General features: G+C 37.5%; 2 protein-coding genes and 1 non-coding gene across 4 annotated transcripts; 1 reads left to right on the top strand and 2 right to left on the bottom strand.

Moving 5' to 3' along the window:
• Positions 1-8,259: 8,259 nt before the first annotated feature.
• Positions 8,260-9,292, top strand: OR9G1 (olfactory receptor family 9 subfamily G member 1). Its single transcript, XM_037997605.2, is given in 1 exon segment — positions 8,260-9,292. A coding segment is annotated over 1 exon segment (966 nt). The 5' UTR covers positions 8,260-8,326.
• Positions 9,293-9,403: 111 nt separating this feature from the next.
• Positions 9,404-16,541, bottom strand: OR9G4 (olfactory receptor family 9 subfamily G member 4). Of its 2 annotated transcripts, none has more exons than XM_073022937.1 (2): positions 16,500-16,541; positions 9,404-11,939 (listed from the first exon to the last, which is right to left on the bottom strand). In XM_073022937.1, the coding sequence occupies exon 2, from the start codon at positions 11,915-11,917 to the stop codon at positions 10,979-10,981; it is 939 nt and encodes a 312-aa protein (XP_072879038.1). In that variant the 5' UTR covers positions 11,918-11,939; positions 16,500-16,541; the 3' UTR covers positions 9,404-10,978. The 2 variants fall into 2 exon arrangements, with proteins under 2 accessions (XP_072879038.1, XP_072879040.1); XM_073022939.1 differs by having other exon boundaries at positions 9,404-11,935.
• A 2,275-nt stretch (positions 16,542-18,816) lies between these two features.
• On the bottom strand, positions 18,817-18,923 carry LOC119624534 (U6 spliceosomal RNA). The gene has a single exon (XR_005240700.2). It is a non-coding gene; the product is annotated as a U6 spliceosomal RNA (small nuclear RNA).
• Between the last annotated feature and the right edge of the window lie 903 nt (positions 18,924-19,826).

Here is a 19,826-nt window from a genome sequence, read left to right as displayed (position 1 = left end):
TCACACAATAATCATTTGAAACAGACATTACCCTCATTTTATTTATTTTAAATTATTATTTTAATTTTTTATTTTTAATTGTCGTGGGTACATAGTAGGTGTACGTATTTATGGCGTACATGAGATGTTTTGATACAGGCATACAATGTGAAATAAGCACGTCATGAAGAATGGCGTATCCATCCCCTCAAGCATTTATCCTTTGAGTTACAAATAATCCAATTACATTCTTTAAGTTATTTTAAAATACACAATTAAGTTATTATTGACTTTTTTTGTGAAAATATATTTTCATACCCATAACTTTTTTCCTATCTCTGTCTCTCTCCTACTTACTGGTACTTTTCCGTCACATTGTAGCTTATTGTTTTATACTTGTTAAATTTGTATTTTGCAAAAAAATCTTTAAATAACCTCTAAATTAGACAAAATTATTCTTTTTTCTTGATAAAGAATATGCTTTTATGCCTTTCTTATAATTTTTTATTAAAATACATCTTACTTTTTGAGAGATTTTATATTATAGTTCTAGAGATACTAATTAGTATTTTTAATTTAATAACCTTAAATTTTAGTGAAAACCTAGGAAGCCAGAAATCTTGAATTATCTGTCATATCCCGTATTTTATATATGAAAATTTGTATAATTTTAAAAACATATTTTTCTATAACATAATTTTATGTATATTCATAGAACCAAATCTATTTAGTCTTTCTATATTATTTTAGAATCCAAGAAAAGAAACATATTTATGGTCAGAATTTTGTTTTATCTTTTGATCTTATTTGGATATGACTCAGACATTTAATGAATATCTCATTTAAATCAATATAACATAACTTTAAGATTTCAAATTACATGAAAACTATATTTACAGACATTTACCTCATTTCTATTATCTAATTTATTCAATTTTTTATACTTTACATAGATTAGTTATGAAAATTGAGATATGAAATAAAGCTAGTCATCATTTCTAGTTATTTTCCTATTTTTATAACTTATGAGTATCAGGTGTGCACTTAAGTAGAAATCTTAAAGTTAATTGTATGAATATTTTAATTATAACTTAGAAGAGATAGCTATTTTTACTAAACAAACATTATTAAACTAGCCTTAATTATCAAAGAGTTGACAAAGATTATTCTATTTTAGGCTGGGTTTTAAGTTTTATAATCTTTGGGTCAAACCCCAACACCCTAAAACATCTAGCAAAGACAAATATAAAACTCTACCAGTACACCTGGGCAAAAAGGATATGTTGATAATTTGCTGATAATTTTAAAACCAGCTTTTTTATTAAAGATGTACTTAAGTCACATGAACGAAAAAGCATTCGGGTTATTATACATTTTATATAAGTGCTCATTTGTCTAAGCTATGTAAATAGAATTCCTTAAGAAATTTTTTGCCGTAGGGCACAGTGGCTCACGCCTGTTATCCCAGAACTTTGGGAGGCCGAGGAGGGCAGATCACGGGGTCAGGAGTTCGAGACCAGCCTGACCAATTGGCATGGTGAAACCCCATCTCTACTAAAAATACAAAACTTAGCCAGGAATGGTGGTGGCATGTGCTGTAATCCCAAGAGGGTTACTCAGGAGGCTGAGGCAGAAGAATCGCTTGAACCTGGGAGGCAGAGGTTGCAGTGAGCTGAGATAGTGCCACTGCAGTCCAGTCTGGGTGACAGAGTAAGACTCCATCTCAAAAAAATAATAAGAAATTTTTTTGCCAACTATGCCAGATTTTACCATGTAGAAACAACATGCGACATAATACATGTTCATGCACATATATACACCTAAACACATATATGCAGACACAAAAATGTGATAACCATCAATAGGTAATCTAATGAAAGCTGCAGATCAAAATTTTGGGTGAAGCAATTTATATAGTAGCTTGGGTTTTATTGTTGTTTGTTTGTCTGTTTTTCTTAGCCTCTTTAACATTTCTATTTTGTTTATTCAGTCTCAAGTGAGTTTAGAGTTAAATTTTCAATTGTTTACATTTTAGCTAGGACTGGTTGAACTGTATTAGAAAAACAAAATCTCCAAACAGTGGTGAACTAGTAACAAATCTGCCTTTTTTTTTTTTTTTTTTTTTTTTTTTTTTTTTTTGCAGGTCTGTTTTGTTTGATTAACAAATGCAGGCAAGAAAGAATTTTAGCAGGATGTGTTGTGTTTTTTGGCAGGGGCTTGGGGGTTAGTCTTTGTGTGGCAGAAAAAGCAAATATTTTTATGCCAGACAGAGATGACTTATATTGTTTTGAGTTCAAGATTTTGACCTGTTAGACCTGAGATCCTAATATTTGTATATATTTACCTAGTTCTTTTTATAGATTATTAATTTTTCAATAAATTATTTCATCACCATAAACAAATTTTAGTCAGGTAAACCTAAATTTACATTTTCTAATGGTGTCTAGGTTGTTGGTTACCATGGAGTTCTTGTAATTTGTGAAACTATTAATTTAAAAGCACTTTAATACTTTAAAAAAAATCTTGACTAGAATGCCATAAGCAGAGAGTTTTATGTCATCCCCAGTAGAAAAGTCAGCAGATTCAAAGTAGGCAGTAAGAAAAAACGAGAAAGAGAGAGAACTTAGAAGTCTCTACGTGTTAGCATGATAGTTGCAGGTCTTTAAAAAGAGTTTAAATAATGGACATTTGAGCTCTGAATTTTTCTTGATGGAACATTGCTTGTCAATTTTAAAATATGCATAAGCATGGACCATAAAATGTGGCTAGCTGGAGTCCCAAAAACCTGTCATGCCTTTATGTTTAAAAAAACCCATTCTGTTTCTTAGTTATCTCTTGAGAGCAAAGAAAATACTATCATTCTTATCAGGAAATGTCAGTAGTTTAGATCAGTGTTTTAGATGGTAGCAATTGCACTAATGGCTTTTAATTAGCCTTTCTGCACCCACCATTTAGAATATATTTTTGCTTTCAGAATAATTTTTTTAAAAATCAAGGGGAAAGAATCAAACCAAATCAAAAGAAACCAAGATAAGAGTGTTCATAAAAATTTCAACCTCGGCATAAAGATCAAACAAAATATTAAACTAGGCACAGAGACCAAAAGTGAATTCTCTACAAAAGACATGCCTCCTAGATAGAATGCAAATTCTGTAGAAACCGAGTACTCAATCCAGAAAGACACATGTCTTTACACCAGAAAACATTTACCACAAAAGACGAAAAGTCTTTTATCACCCCAGGAGGGATGCATAGTCCCTTATTAGGCGACTTTATTTAAAAAAAAAACAAACAAAAAACAGGTCCTGACTAATATACAAAAGCCTATACTAAAAGAGGCAGGCTCAGCCTAAGAGAAGACTCATCAGGGCAGAAAAGTGAGCCAAGGAAGTGGAGGAAAGCACAAAGGGCTCAAGTGAGCACTGCTATCAGTTCAAGAATCACCATTTTCTGTGGATCATTATCTTTTTCGGGTTCTATTTCTGACACCATATGTGTCAACCTAAATAACAAACACAGAGAGGCTATCTAAAAGAAAAATAGGTTTATTTGAGAATAGAGTGTTGCCATGGGAATACAAATGCCACTGTCAACTATATGCATATTCGGGGAGGTAATGGAAGACAAAGATTTTTTTTTTAATGAGAATTATGTGATTATTTTGGAATAATAATCTTTGGCTACAAAGATTGATGACAAGGGTGATGCCTGTTTTTTTGTTGTTGTTTTGTTGTTTGTTGGTTTTGCTGAAACATGCGGAGAATTTTTATTGATCACAAATGTTAATACTTATATTTACTTGCAGAACAGAGTCACAGAGAGATATGCAGACAAGGTATTAGTAGGGTTCAAGGGTTTCACACAACACAGTAGGTTGCTTACTAAGGACTTGCCATATTTTGCTCAAATGCCAACTTTTGGTACCGTAGGTTGTCAATTAGTCATTTCTTATATAGATGCCTTTTTGGATAGTTGTCATACTACATTTTTACCAATTAAGTATTTCAGGCCATTTTTGGTTATTTTTTTCAATCATAGTTCAAGGTCAGGTAGTAGGGGCCCCATCCCCCCTCCCTTCCAGACAACAGAATAGTGTTCTTATTAGAAGTTCCTAAGACGGAGCAATTCCAGCATGTGAATTGTGATAGGACATAGCCGGGAAGATGAGAAACTGTAGCCATCATCCAGGGGTAATATATTCCATCTCTGTTGCTCCTTGCAGCCTGCGGGTCCTCTTCAGTGCCCTCTCCATTAAACCTATTAACATGTAGGATCCTCATCTGCTTTTACCAGCACCCAGCAGTGGCAGGCGGTGCGTGGCCCGGTCGATGCCCAGTTGGACAGGCAGTTTCTGGGCAGATGTCCTTGCAGACGTACTCTTTTTTGTGTAAAGTTGTGATGACCTTTGTGCAGGAGTGTGGTTTTTGCAGTCCTTGTGATAGTTTTATCAGGCATACAAGCATGAGAAACTTCTCTTAATTGCCTTCTCTGGCTCTTTTTGTCACTTTTTAAATTTTTTTTTTTTTTTTTTTTTTTTGAGGCGGAGTTTCACTCTGTCGCCCAGGCTGGAGTGCAGTGGCCGGATCTCAGCTCACTGCAAGCTCCGCCTCCCGGGTTCACGCCATTCTCCTGCCTCAGCCTCCCGAGTAGCTGGGACTACAGGCGCCCGCCACCTCGCCCGGCTAGATTTTTGTATTTTTTAGTAGAGACGGGGTTTCACCGGGTTAGCCAGGATGGTCTTGATCTCCTGACCTCGTGATCCGCCCGTCTCGGCCTCCCAAAGTGCTGGGATTACAGGCTTGAGCCACCGCGCCCGGCCAAATTATTTTTATATATGTATGTATTATAGAAACATAGTCCCACTGTGTTGCCCACACTGTTTTTGAACTCCTGGGCTTCAGAGACCCTCCCAACTCAGCCTCCCAAAGTTCTGGGATTAAAAGCATGAATCACCATGCCCAGCCATATTTGTCACTTGTTTTTATTTAACACTAGTAACTTCATTTTGATTCTGGAAACTTTTATAAATACAACTGATATTCATTTTAGTGTTTCTCAACATGACCTACAGGCAACCCACATTACAAGTACTTGGGCTGCTTTAATGAAAGCAGTTTCCTGGGGGCTCACCTGCAACTTCCTAAGTTAGAAATACTGGGGCACTCTTAGGTGCAAAGAATTTGAGAACCATTTGTTACTTGACTGTTTATGACATGCTAGGCACTGTATGTAGTCCTTACTTGAGTAAACTCCTTTACAACAACCCTAAGAAGAGATGAATTATCCCTGTCTTACATATGAAGAAATTGAGGCTTTACATTGTTGACTAGTGATGAAGAACTTGAATCTTTCTCAGTTGTTGAAAGACAAATGCTTTTTCGAGGATATCCCATCTGTCTCTAGTGTGAGCAGTCAGCTCTGATTTCTTAGGCGTGCTTCCTAAACGTCATGACACATAATGACAGGCAATCTGTTGCTCAGATGAAAAACAATTTCTTCACAGACACTCCATTTGGGAAAACAAATATTTGTTTAGGCTGGCTGTATTGTGGACTGATTTCTTTGTCCCTGCACCTGTCTGCAAAAAACACAAATGGCCTGGGATTACTGGTGCCAGGAAATGCTTGCAGAATATCAAACAATTCTGTAGTGGTTTTAGGGTATAATGACATCATTAGAGGACACCCAGAACATCAATTCTCTTGACTTGTTTCTCTTCTGAGTCAGGGTTACCCATTTGTTTATTCCATAAGTATTTATTGTATATCTATTATATGCCAGGTACTATTCTAGGCAGTGGGGATATGTAACATGCAAAAGAAACAAAAATCCTTGCTCTGTCCTGTGGGCTTCTATCTCCACTTTACCCCAGTGACCCAGTAAAAAAAGTAAATGGAGAGCCATACTGCCACAGGTAATTTGACCACTTAGAAACATTTTCTAGTTATTTTGTATTTCTTTACACAATTCCTAGAAAAGCCTATGAAGCTTCACAAAGTAAAATGCAAAGTTTTGGAGGAGTGGAGTCTCAATAAATGAAAACATCCTTTAAAGAGTGTTTCTTTTTCTATTTTATATTCAATATGTTTTATTCAATTATGGTAATTATACTTTTAATATGAAATTGTCTAAAATGCATCCACGGGAAACTTCTTCAAACTAGCCTCTGGGTCGTTTTAACATGTCCCTATAATCTTTGAATATTTTCTTAGTTTCTGCCACAAGATGTCCCAGACTCATCTTATGCAATCCTTGACCAAAACTTGGGAAGTTTAAGGAGTTCTGGGATCCCTTCAGTGGAAAAATGGTATTTAGCTACCAAAACTCGTGCTTTGTGTGTGCTCATAGCTGCTGGGTTTTCTTTTTCTTTTCTTTTTTTCTTTATTTTACTTTAAGTTCTGAGATACATGTGCAGAACGTGCAGATTTGTCTTACCTAGGAATACATGTGCCGTGGTGGTTTTCTGCACCTGTCAACCCATCATCTAGGTTTTAAGCCCTGCATGCATTAGGTATTTGTCCTAATGCTCTCCCTCCCCTTGCCCTCCAACCCCCAGTAGGCCCAAGCGTGTGATATTCCCCTTCCTGTGTCCATGTGTTCTCATTGTTCAACTACCACTTATGAGTGAGAACATGTAGTGTTTGGTTTTCTGTTCTTGTGTTAGTTTACTGACAATGATGGCTTCCAGCTTCATCCATGTCCCTGCAAAGAACATGAACTCATTCTTTTTTATAGATGCATAGTATTCCATGTGTATATGTGTCACATTTTCTTTATCCAGTCTATCATTGATGGGCATTTCTTAAGTGTGTGGTTGGATTTATTATTATCACAAAGATAAGTGGACTACTGGATGTTTAGTATGTAGTAGACAAGTATGAACACATCCTGCATCCATAGGGACAGCCCTATGCAAAGAAAAATGTTCCATTCCCTACACCCAGACTCCCAATGCATATTTGTGCTTTAGAAGATATTGTTATAATTACATCAGTTTGAAATCTACTCTGCTCTACAGACAAAGAAAACTTATATTTTGCAAGGTCCTCCTATATAACAATTTAATAAAACCAAGGAAAGATTGTGGTTTATTTTGTTTGGAACTTTGTCAAGACTTGATGAACTTATCAGGAAAATATCACCAATATCAACGTGACTCCTGATATTTGAGTCACCAACACATTAATGATGATTCTACATGTGCCGATTTTACTATTTATATCTCACTAAGTGATCCAGCATTTATATATTGAAATTCAAATTATTTTATAATACAACCTATATTATAATTATTTCATTATTTGTATTGTGAATTATTTTTCTTTTACATCTATTTACATTAGACTTAGGATAGTTTGCATACATATACATACATGTTTATACTTACGTTACATCAACTATACATATGATTTCAAGAATCTAAAGGAAGCATTTCTAAATGTTTGTTTGACTTGAAGATTTTTCCAATATTATGGCATTCAGAACTATTGCTCTAGACAATATCAACTTGGGATAACTGTCTTTTTAAGAACCATGTCCAGGGCTGCTTATAGAGATTAACAAGTAATGCTGAGTCTCAACATTTTAAACCCCAAATACCCATAAAGAAATCACACATTTTTTTACTTGGCAGAAACAGATAAACTCATTGGTCTTTACCCAAGCTTCACCCTAATTCTCAACCAGATTCCTTCCCTGGAATTCATGATAAATGTACCAAAGACTCCTGCGGAGTAACTAAGCAGATAATTTTTTCTGTGATTCTGGAAATATACATTGTTATCACCCTCTAAACCATAGTGTTTAGAAGGTTTCAGTTTTCATAGGCTCTGAACAATTTGTCCATCCATAGCTGGGAACAGGAAAAGAATTTTTTTTTCTCTCAGTGTCTAAATTAGACGAGCTCTTTCCTAGTTGGTTTTTATCCCATCATCTAGTTTTATTTTCTTATTAGCATTTAACATTAATTGACACTGTACTTATTTTTTATGTATCTCTCCCTTCTAGAATAAAAGCTCAGTAGGATAGGAGTCAGCCCTATCATCTTCACTGCTATATCCCACTGTCTGGAACAGCACATAGGGCTCAACAAATATTTTGTTCTTCAAGAAAAAAATTAATAAACCTCTCAATAGCATGAAGGCTTTTCTGTTATTAAATGCATTTTATTACAATAAATATATGGAAGCTCAGAAAACTTCCATCACCTGCCCAAGGCAGCCAAAATTCCTGCTTAGTGTTGATTATATTATTGCAGGTGCTTAGCATGGAAAATGCCGTCATTTGGTGTTGGTTGAGGCAATTAAACTCTCTTCTACTCTATTTGTAGGTGCGGTATCCGTAAGCCATGGAGAGGAGCAATCACACAGTGACTGAGTTCATCCTGCTGGCCTTCACCACAGATCCAGGGATGCAGCTGGGCCTGTTTGTGGTGTTCCTGGGCGTGTACTCTCTGACTGGGGTAGGAAATAACACCCTCATCATGTTGATTTGTAATGACTCCCGCCTCCACACACCCATATATTTTTTCACTGGAAATCTGTCATTTCTGGATCTCTGGTATTCCTCTGTCTACACCCCAAAGATCCTAGTGATCTGCATCTCTGAAGGCAAAAGCATCTCTTTTGCTGGCTGCCTGTGTCAGTTCTTCTTCTCTGCAGGGCTGGCCTATAGTGAGTGCTACCTGCTGGCTGCCATGGCTTACGACCGTTACGTAGCCATCTCCAAGCCCCTGCTTTACGCTCAGGCTATGCCAGGGAGATTGTGCATCTGTTTGGTTTTATATTCCTATACTGGGGGTTTTGTCAATGCGATAATATTAACCAGCAACACATTCACACTGGATTTTTGTGGTGACAATGTCATTGATGACTTTTTCTGTGATGTCCCACCCCTGGTGAAGCTGGCATGCAAGGTAAGAGAGAGCTATCAGGCTGTACTGCACTTCCTGCTGGCCTCCAGTGTCATCTCCCTTACTGTGCTCATCCTGGCCTCTTACCTTTCCATCATCGCCACCATCCTGAGGATCTGCTCCACCCAGGGCCACCTCAAAGCCTTCTCCACGTGCTCCTCCCACCTGATCTCTGTTACCTTATACTGTGGCTCCATTCTCTAAATCTACTCTCGGCCAAGTTCCAGCTACTCCCTTGAGAGGGACAAAATTGTTTCTACCTTTTATACTGTGCTGTTCCCCATGTTCAACCCTATGATCTACAGTCTGAGGAATAAAGACATGAAAGAAGCTCTGAAAAAATTCTTCAAGTCAGCATAATCCAAAGTCCGAATTGACATAAACTTCCTAAATCAGTGCTAAGTGATAACAAACTGCTCAGAGAGGTTACAGAACTAGATTTTTATTTCTTTTTTACCATTGAACAAAATTCAACAGGAAAAATTTTGTTTCTTTGTATTTTTGTTTGTTTGCTTGTTTGTTTTTTATGGTTTTGATATCAGACTATAATAGATACTACAGAATTGTAGGTTCAAGTGAATATTGATACAGTTTTTAAAATTCAGTATCTCCGATTAATGCAAAATGGAAGAGTAATACTTCTGACATCCTAAAGTAAAACTAAATTTTACTTTGTTATTTCCCCTAATATTGACCCGATTATTTTTCCTACATAGTGCGTATTATGGAGATGAAAAGAAATCATAATATGGATCATTGATATTTGTGGGATACACCCCAAATCCAAACAGCTTCCTTTGTGATAGAGGAATAAGAATGTTATGATTATTTTGATGGAAAGAGGCAGGATGTGTTGGAAAATAAATGCAGCTGAAGAGAAAGATGAGAAATGTCACAGCAAAGACAAATGAAATGGCTGCAACTGTATGTCCCAAATTTTAAAATTTTAATTAATTTTGTAAATGTGCTCATTCCAGCAAATGCTATAACCTTTCATTAACAAAGTGCTAACCTCTGAGCCACAAGCTTCTGATTTGATAACTGTAACCAATAATCCTTAACTTGCCGTCTTCTAAAGGCTACTGAGTGAAATATCAACTCAACCTGCCATCACAAGGGGGTTCGGTTACGGAGTTTATATCAGGGTTTAGGGAACTGGGCTCAAGGCCAAGCCTCGTTTCCACGTGGTTAGCAACACGTTTGATTTTTCAGGATTTCAGGCATCGACCTAAAGAAGTTTATCAGTTCTTAGGAATGTTCAAGGCCCAGGCTAGGTTCAGGCCAGGGGCAAACATGCAACTTATGTCTTTTGGTCAGGACAAAGGAAAAAGAAAGGTAACTAGGGAGCGGTGGTTACTGTTGTCCATTTGTTTCATTTTGTTTGATGTTGTTACATCGCTGTGTGACCTGAGAGAGAGTACTGTGGAGTACTCACTCCTTGTAAGAGAGAACACTCTTTTAGGATGATATGCAATTCTAAAGACACATATTTATTCATTTAGAGATAGTTTTGCTGTTTTCATTGTTGTTTGTAACCTGAACAACTCTTAAACATCTTCCTAATATTCTCTTTACGTAGAAGGCATGAGGTTTACAAAGATACTTCCTATATGCTCAATTAGAGCTTTCTGGAGAAATTTTGAGGAAATGATTTTCTTAAAATAAATATTTGTAAAATCTTGAGCATATTTCCAGAAGTCTCACCCTTTCAAATATTCTTGTCACCTAGTAAAGATTGCTTACCAAGCTGCAAAGTCAAACTATACTCATTAAACCATATAATTTCTTTTGTTCCCCAAGATCTCCCAAAGGCAGCAAACACAATGAAATCTATGAAAGATTGAATATTGCCAAGGCAGAATACCATATTGCAGAATGTCAAACAACCCAATACTATAAGTTTTAAATATTGCTTTGTTTTGCTTACATCACAACAAACTAATAACAATTAAAGACTCATGTGGTCAATCTTTTAATGTCTTAAATATGACTTACTGAATTTAAATGAACTACAGAAATGCAAACGAACATATTTATAAGCCAATAATCTGGAAGATTCAATAACAGCATTTGCAAAGAGAATAACCTTCACGTTTGCGGTCGTATAGTCTGTGTTGCTTTCCTGAAGGCCTCTTTGATATCTTTGTTTCTCAGGCTATAGATGAGAGGGTTGAGCAGTGGGTTGATCACAGTGTAGAAGAGAGCAGCTACTTTGTCCCTTTCTAGGGAGTAGGTGGAACTAGGCCTTGAATACATAAACAACAATGATCCATAGAAGAGCATGACTGAGATGAGGTGGGAAGCACAGGTGGAGAATGCCTTGCGTCTTCCTGAAGCTGAGTGGATTCTCAGGATAGCCAGGAGGATGTTGACATAGGAAATCAGGATAGCAAGAATGCTGGAGAGGACTGTGAAGCCCACCACACCAAGGAGAACTTTTTCATAGACCCTGGTGTCTATACAGGACATTTTTACCAATGGTGGTGCATCACAGAAAAAGTGGTCAATGATATTTTTACCACAAAAACGCAGGCGGAATGTATTGGCAGTATGGGCTATGGCATTCAAAAATCCTCCTATGTAGGAGCCAGCAACAAGCCCAGTACAGAGGGCAGTGGACATGGTACCTGAGTAAAGCAATGGGTTACAAATTGCTGCATGGCGGTCATAAGCCATGGCTGCCAGGAGATAGCATTCAGTGTAGGCTACAACACAGGAAAAAAACAGCTGAGCCCCACATCCAGCCAAGGAAATGCGCTTATCTTCTGAGACACAACTGGCCAGGATTTTGGGGGTATACACAGAGGTATACCAGAAATCCAAAAAAGACAGATTGCCAATGAAAAAGTACATAGGCGTATGCAAGTGGGAATCAATTCGAATTAAGACAACCAAGGTCATGTTTCCCGACAAGGTTATCAAATAGAGCATCAGAAACATTCCAAATAGAATCAGCTGCCACTGGGGTTCCGCTGAGAAACCCAACAAGATGAATTCAGTCAGGATGGTGCGATTTCCCACGTCCATGTCCACAGAGGTGAAAGCCTGACTATCACGAGAAGGGAAAGGCATCACTTAGTGATTTTTGTATTGACACAAGTTAACAAGGGTATCAATTATTACTAATTTACAAATCAACAATTACTAAGAAGCTTGTAGATTTTTCTCCCTTACTATCTAGAATTATAGGACTTCAGTCCATGATTTGGAAAAATTCCTGGAATTGGAGTCAAAAATAATTTGAAAATTAGGAATTTTGCTTATTAACTATTTAATGCAGGGCAAGTCCCATATGCTCACAAAACATGAAAAAAAAAAAAAAGAAACTCACAAGGATAACTAATTACTTCCTCTTCTTTTTTTTTTTTTTTTTTTTTTTGAGACAGACTCTCACTCTGTCACCCAGGCTAGAGTGCAGTGGCATGATCTCCATTCACTACAAACTCTGCCTCCTGGGTTTAAGCAATTCTCCTGCCTCAGCCTCCCAAGTAGTTGGGATTATGGGCGCCCACCACCACACCCGACTAATTTTTTTATTTTCAGTAGAGACGGCGTTTCACCATGTTGGCCAGGCTGGTCTCAAATTGCTGACCTCAGGTGATCCACCTACCTCAGCCTCCCAAAGTGCTGGGATTACAGGCATGAGCCATCGTACCTGGCTGACTAATAAATTCTTGACAGACAGACTGATTGAATAAAGAAAACATACATAAAAATAACACAGCCCAATATTGGGTCCATTAGTGGGCACTCAAAAAATTTCACTATCTTTCCATAAGTTATTGAAAACTTCTTATGTGTCAAGTATTTACATTAAGTATTAGATTATTAAAGCTGCTCTTTATATTACAAATACAAATACATTTTGACCATGTACCAGTTACTATTCTAATTCTTATACTTAACCCCTTGAGTCTTGGATGGCTTGGTGGTTTGCTTTGGCCAATAGATTGAAAGATAGGCAGCTCCATGTGGATTCAAAGCCTGGATTTCAAGAGGCTTTTTATGTTTCTCTTCTCACTTTTAGAATCCTACCTACCACCACCATGTAAATAAGCCTGGGTTAGTTTGCTGGATAAGACATCTGGCTGTGCTCACTCTGTCACCCCAGCTAACTGCAAGCTGTCCCCGAAACATGCGGGTGGGGCCCTTCTATATGATCCAGTCTACAGTGGTGCTAAGAGCTGCCCACAGACATGAGCAAGCCCAGGTGAGAAAAGACAGGCCTGGCATAGGTAGAATTGCCCAAGTGATATGGTGTCTGAGTTCAAAACCAGATCTTCTTTCTTGATGGTTCTGTAATCTTGGAAAAGTATTGTAACAATTCCTAACCTACATGTTTTTACCTCAAAAGGGGTAAGAAAACATCAATGTTAAGAAAACAGCCCATTTTCTGGACAGAAAATCAATCTACAAATTTTTAACTGTCATTATTCTGAGTGGGAGGGTAATTATCTGACTTAATTATAAACTCTGAGCTTGTAAAACATAAATAAATAAGGCCAAGTTTCTAGAAATAAGCAATTTCAGCCAGAATGGTGGTGTCTTTCAGTATCTTGCTAAAATCCTAGAATTTGATATTTTTGTCAACTACTCCCATGTAATTTGACAAAGGAGTTACAGGGTTTAGGATTGCGGGTTCCAATATTTGGTACATATCCCTGACACTAATCACCTGTATAACTTACAAAAGTAATTCTGCATCCCAGGAACACAGTTCACCCATCTGAAAATTTTGGTTGATCCTATTCCCAGCGCCAAACTTCTATGATTCCAATTTGGTAAAATCTCTTATAGAAATTATCATGGGCCAGGCGCGGTGGCTCACACCTGTAAATCTCAGCACTTTGGGAGGCTGAGGCAGGCATATCCGTTGAGGCCAGGAGTTCAGGACCAGCCTGACCAACACAGCAAAATCATGTATCTACTAAAAATTAGCCAGGCATGGTGGTACACGGCTGTAATCCCAGCTACTCAGGAGGCTGAGGCAGGAGAATCTCTTGAACCCAAGAGGCAGAGGTTGCAGTGAGCTGAGATTGCACCACTGCACTCCACATGGGCGACAGAGAGATGCTGTGTCTCAAAACAAAACAAAAAAAAGAAAGAAAAAGAAAAACTTTCATGAGACAATAGATAGCCTCACTTGTTGCAATACAGTGTGGCAGAGCAGATTAACAGTCCTTATATACACACGTATCTTGGGATATACAGGATATTACCGCTGTCTTGGTTGAAGTGAGAAATTAAATTTGCTGAAGACAACTGCACCTTTCTTTTCATCTCACGATTTGCATACATATTCTTGTGTCCTTAAAATACAGTCCTATGAAGTTGTGCATATTTTCTAAACACTGCATTTCTTAATTTCTTTATCTGCAAATAATTAATGCTCTTAAATTTTTGGACTCATGAACCTCTTTGAGAACTTGATAAACTCAGCAATGATAATTCTCAAATATGAATATGTACATATGTAAAAGAATGCAAAATGTTAATGGGTTCACAAATTCCCAAAAATCTATTAATTTGCTGGTTATGATTTCAGATTTAAAAATTCTGCTACTGGAAGATTACTAAGTTTGCTCAGGTGCTAATATGGTGTAATAAGAGAGGAGTAATAGGTATTTAAAAGTAACCATGTTTAAAGTTGAATTCCTAATCTTCAGTTCCAAAAATTGATTTGTTCATTCCCCGTATTGGTTAATAAGATTCCACTCTTCCAGTATCTGAAGTCAAAAATTTGGAATCAATCTACCCTGTTTCTTTCTTATCTACTTTTCCATCTTTCAGAAAGTTGTGATTTTCCTACCTTCAAAATGTATCCTGACTCTGATCACTTCTCCCCACTTCCACTGCTACCACTCTTGTTCAAACCACTATGATCTACTGTCAAGAATAGTGCCACCACCTTCTAACTCATCTGCACCCTTGTTCCCTATGGTATATTTTCAATGCATCAGCCAGAGTAGGCCATTAAACACATAAATAACTTGCTTCTGTTTTTAAAACCCTGTGAAGGCTCCCAATTTATTTGAAGTTAAAACCCATAATCTGTCTCTCCCTTACCTAAAGAACCTTATCTCCTAACAGTCACCACACTGACCTCCTCCTTCCTTCTGCCCCAGTCTTGAAGGCTTTCTCACTTTTTCTCAAATGTGCCGTCTCTGTCCCAGCATCAAAGATTTTTGACTGTCTGTTCCCTCTGCCTGGAACACTATTCTCCAGACATTAGCAAGGCTCACTCATTCATCTTCTTTAAGTTCCTTTCAAATGTCGTTTTCTAACAAAGGTACATGCTAACCACTCCTTTTAAATTCCATGCCCCTTTCCCTCCAACAATCTTTATCCTTATTACTCTACTCTGATTCTACTGTGTTATCCCCCTCATCTATTGTCATCCTCTAACTCCTGTTTATTAAATCTGTTGCCTGCTTCTCCTCACCAGAATGCAACATCTATAGGGCAAAATATTCCTCTGCCTTGTTTATTGCTATATCCCAGCATGAGGAACAGCTCCTATTAATGAATTGACACTCAGTAAATATTTCTAGAGTGAGTAATTGGTTAATTACCATCATATCTTGAAGCTGGCTTAATAAAGTACTGTGTATTTCTTTTTTTTTTTTTTCTTTGAGATAGAGATACTGTCACTCAGGCTGGAGTACAGTGGCACAGTCTCCACTCACTGCAACCTCCGCCTCCTGGGTTCAAGTGATTCTCCTGCCTCAGCCTCCCAAGTAGCTGGGATTACAGACACCCACTACCATGCCTAGCTAATATTTTGTATTTTTAGTAGAGACAGGGTTTTACTATGTTGGCCAGGCTGGTCTTGAACTCCTCACCTCCGTGATCTGCCCTCCTCGGCCTCCCAAAGTGCTAAGATCACAGGCTTGAACCACCATGCCCAGCCACTACTGTCTATTTCTAACCTGGTTCAAAATATTCAGAACAAGATCTATCCTCAAGTGGACTTTCCCAGCACAGTGTACTGTATCAAAATAAGAAATAAGAGTAAATGAAAGAGAAGGCTCACTTCCAAGACCTCAAGTCCATCTTGAATTTGAAACAAGTTACCAAATATCTGTGAATGTGAAATAAAAGGCACAGAAAATATCTAATCCAATCGTGCTAAAGAATCTCCTATAGATTCTTCAGCCTATCAAGATGTACCTTCCCCTGCAGCAGCCCAGGTCTCTGCTCCCTTCACTGGAGCAAGAAAAACTCTTTGGTAGGAATGTGCCTTCCTGGCACCTGAAAATTACTACCAAGAAGTGAAAATGCCATGCACTAGTAGTTTAGAGTAGCACAATCACTGGAGTCAGAAAAGCAAGTCACATTTTTTTTGCTCCCTTGATTTCTTCACCGTGTAAGTGAATATATGATGGTCCAGCATGGATATAAGACTGAGTTTCAAATTCTAGGTGAGGGCAGGATGTATCACTGAATGGAATTTGATGTACTAGGGAGTCTGCACGTGCACCTGTGTGCATGTGTGGCACAGCAGTAAATCCTTTGACAGTCATGCCAGATTCTGTATCCCCCTTCTGATTTGCAGCTGAGGTCAGAGAGCGGCCAGACTTCCTAGTTGCCCCTGATCTCAGGTGCTTACCCTTGGTTTGGAAGACCAGCTCTTGGAAGTGACACCTTTCCCTCTCTTCTGGTGTGTAATGCATCTTTGTTGCACTCAATGTATGTATTTCCTTAACAGCCCTTTGAGACACCTCCCTCACACCAGCACAGAAATCCGTACCTCTGTCTCCAAAGACTCAATTAGAGTTCATCTGGAGTTTGGGGACATTAAATAAATTAGGATATGATGAAATGAGTAGTATGTCATTAAAAGTTGACTCTCTTAATGGATCTAACTCATAATAGAATACTTTCATTCAGTTTTTATCCATTCAGTATGATATTGGCTGTGGGTTTGTCATAAATAGCTCTTATTATTTTGAGATACGTTCCAGCAATACCGAATTTATTGAGAGTTTGTAGCATGAAGGGCTGTTGAATTTTGCCAAAGGCCTTTTCTGCATCTATTGAGATAATCATGTGGTTTTTGTCTTTGGTTCTGTGTATATGCTGGATTACGTTTATTGATTTGTGTATGTTGAACAGCCTTGCATCCCAGGGATAAGGCCCACTTGATCATGGTGGATAAGCTTTTTAATGTGCTGCTGGATTCGGTTTGCCAGTATTTTATTGAGGATTTTTGCATCGATGTTCATCAGGGATATTGGTCTAAAATTCTCTTTTTTTGTTGTGTCTCTGCCAGGCTTTGGTATCAGGATGATGTTGGCCTCATAAAATGAGTTAGAAAGGATTCCCTCTTTTTCTATTGATTGGAATAGTTTCAGAAGGAATGGTACCAACTCCTCCTAGTACCTCTGGTAGAATTCAGCTGTGAACCCATCTGGTCCTGGACTTTTTTTGGTTGGTAGGCTATTAATTATTGCCTCAATTTCAGAACCTGCTATTGGTCTATTCAGGGATTCAACTTTTTCCTGGTTTAGTCTTGGCAGACTGTAAGTGTCCAGGAAATTATCCATTTCTTCTAGGTTTTCTAGTTTATTTGCATAGAGGTGTTTACAGTATTCTCTGATGGTAGTTTGTATTTCTGTGGGATCAGTGGTGATATCCCCTTTACCATTTTTTATTGCATCTATTTGATTCTTCTCTTTCTTCTTCTTTATTAGTCTTGCTAGCAGTCTATCAATTTTGTTGATGTTTTCAAAAAACCAGCTCCTGGATTCATTGATTTTTTGGAGGGTTTTTTGTGTCTCTACCTCCTTCAGTTCTGCTCTGATCTTAGTTATTTCTTGCCTTCTGTTATCTTTTGAATGTGTTTGCTCTTGCTTCTCTAGTTCTTTTAATTGTGATGCTAGGGTGTCAATTTTAGATCTTTCCAGCTTTCTTTTGTGGGCATTTAGTGCTATAAATTTCCCTCTACACACTGCTTTAAATGTGTCCCCAACATTCTGGTATTTTGTATCTTTGTTCTCATTGGTTTCAAAGAAAATCTTTATTTCTGCCTTCATTTCGTTATGTACCCAGTAGTCATTCAGGAGCAGGTTGTTCAGTTTCCATGTAGTTGAGCGGTTTTGATTGAGTTTCTTAGTCCTGAGTTCTAGTTTGATTGTGCTGTGGTCTGAGAGACAGTTTGCTATAATTTCTGTTCTTTTACATTTGCTGAGGAGTGTTTTACTTCCAACTATGTGGTCAATTTTGGAATAAGTGTGATATGGTGCTGAGAAGAATGTATATTCTGTTGATTTGGGGTGGAGAGTTCTGTAGATGTCTATTAGGTCCGCTTGGTGCAGAGCTGAGTTCAGTTCCTGGATATCCTTGTTAACTTTCTGTCTCGTTGATCTGTCTAATGTTGACAGTGGGGTGTCGAAGTCTCCCATTATTATTGTATGGGAGTCTAAGTCTCTTTGTAAGTCTCAAAGGACTTGCTTTATGAATCGGGTACTCCTGTATTGGGTGCATATGTATTTAGGATAGTTAGCTCTTCCTGTTGAATTGATCCCTTTACCATTATGTAATGGCTTTCTTTGTCTCTTTTAATCTTTGATGGTTTAAAGTCTGTTTTATCAGAGACTAGGATTGCAACCCCTGCTTTTTTTTGTTTTCTATTTGCTTGGTAGATCTTTCTCCATCCCTTTATTTTGAGCCTATGTGTGTCTCTGCATGTGAGATGGGTCTCCTGAATACAGCAAACTGATGGGTCTTGACTCTTTATCCAATTTGCCAGTTTGTGTCTTTTAATTGGACCATTTAGTCCATTTACATTTAAGGTTAATATTGTTATGTGTGAACTTGATCCTGTCATTGTGATATTAGCTGGTTATTTTGCTCATTAGTTGATGCAGTTTCTTCCTAGCATCGATGGTCTTTACATTTTGGCATGTTGTTGCAATGGCTGGTACAAAAATACGGAACGCTTCATGAATTTGCATGTCATCCTTGCACAGGGGCAATGCTAATCTTCTCTGTATTGTTCCAATTTTAGTATATGTGCTGCCGAAGCAAGCACGAGTTACTCCTTCTTTAATAACGATGAAAAGAAATTATTTAAAAGTTCTCAACTTATATTCTAATGGGTTCCCTCTACTTCAACAACAAAAGGAACTAAGCCCTGTCTCACGTTTCATCCTTCCCCTTCACATGACTACCTTGACATAGAGAATGGGTCAGAATTTACTTTAGCCATTTAATTTTATTCTTTATCTTATTCCAAATAAATGTGGAAGACATCAGTATAAAACATAATCAGATTCTTTTTCAATTAGATAAAAGTTCCCTGACCTAGTTGCATCAATTTTTTCTTGCTGTTTTTATTGAAGGCACTCTGTCCCCAGAGTGTGCCATATGTTGGGAATGAGGCTGCTTAAGGGAAAGTGGAATTAATGTTGTTTCCTATTCTAAATAAGTCCAGTGAGAGCTATTTCTTGATAATTTTGTGCTTTGTTTCTAACAGGATATAGTGGCTCCAATTCTCTCTAGTTCCACGCTAAGCAAGGAAACTCCATTTACAAGGTATCTTTCTTAAATTGCCACAGTACAGGAGAGGGAAGGCCACCAGAGGACCTCAGTTATCTCTGTCCCTCATTATTCTGTCAGTTATCTCTGTCCCTCATTATTGTGTGAGGGTATTTGTATTTTCTAATTGTTTTGAAATTGTATTTACTGATTTAAATAAGAATCAATATTAATGCTTTAATTCTTCCTACATTACATATCACATAATTATTTTAAATTTCTTTATGTATATCTGTGCTGAATAATCTTTAGAATCTATATATCTAAGTTTTTGTAAAAATGTATTTTCTGTAGCCACAAAGACAATTTCTAGATAGTGCTTTTCTAGCCATAATGGGATAATTACTCGTGATTAAAGTTAAGATGTTAAACTTACAAAACAAATCCATATGTCAAA

This window comes from Chlorocebus sabaeus, chromosome 1, assembly GCF_047675955.1.
Source record: "Chlorocebus sabaeus isolate Y175 chromosome 1, mChlSab1.0.hap1, whole genome shotgun sequence".
Classification (NCBI taxonomy): domain Eukaryota; kingdom Metazoa; phylum Chordata; class Mammalia; order Primates; family Cercopithecidae; genus Chlorocebus; species Chlorocebus sabaeus.
The sequence above is the reverse complement of the archived record's forward strand: the minus strand, read 5'-3'. Positions and strand labels throughout refer to the sequence as shown.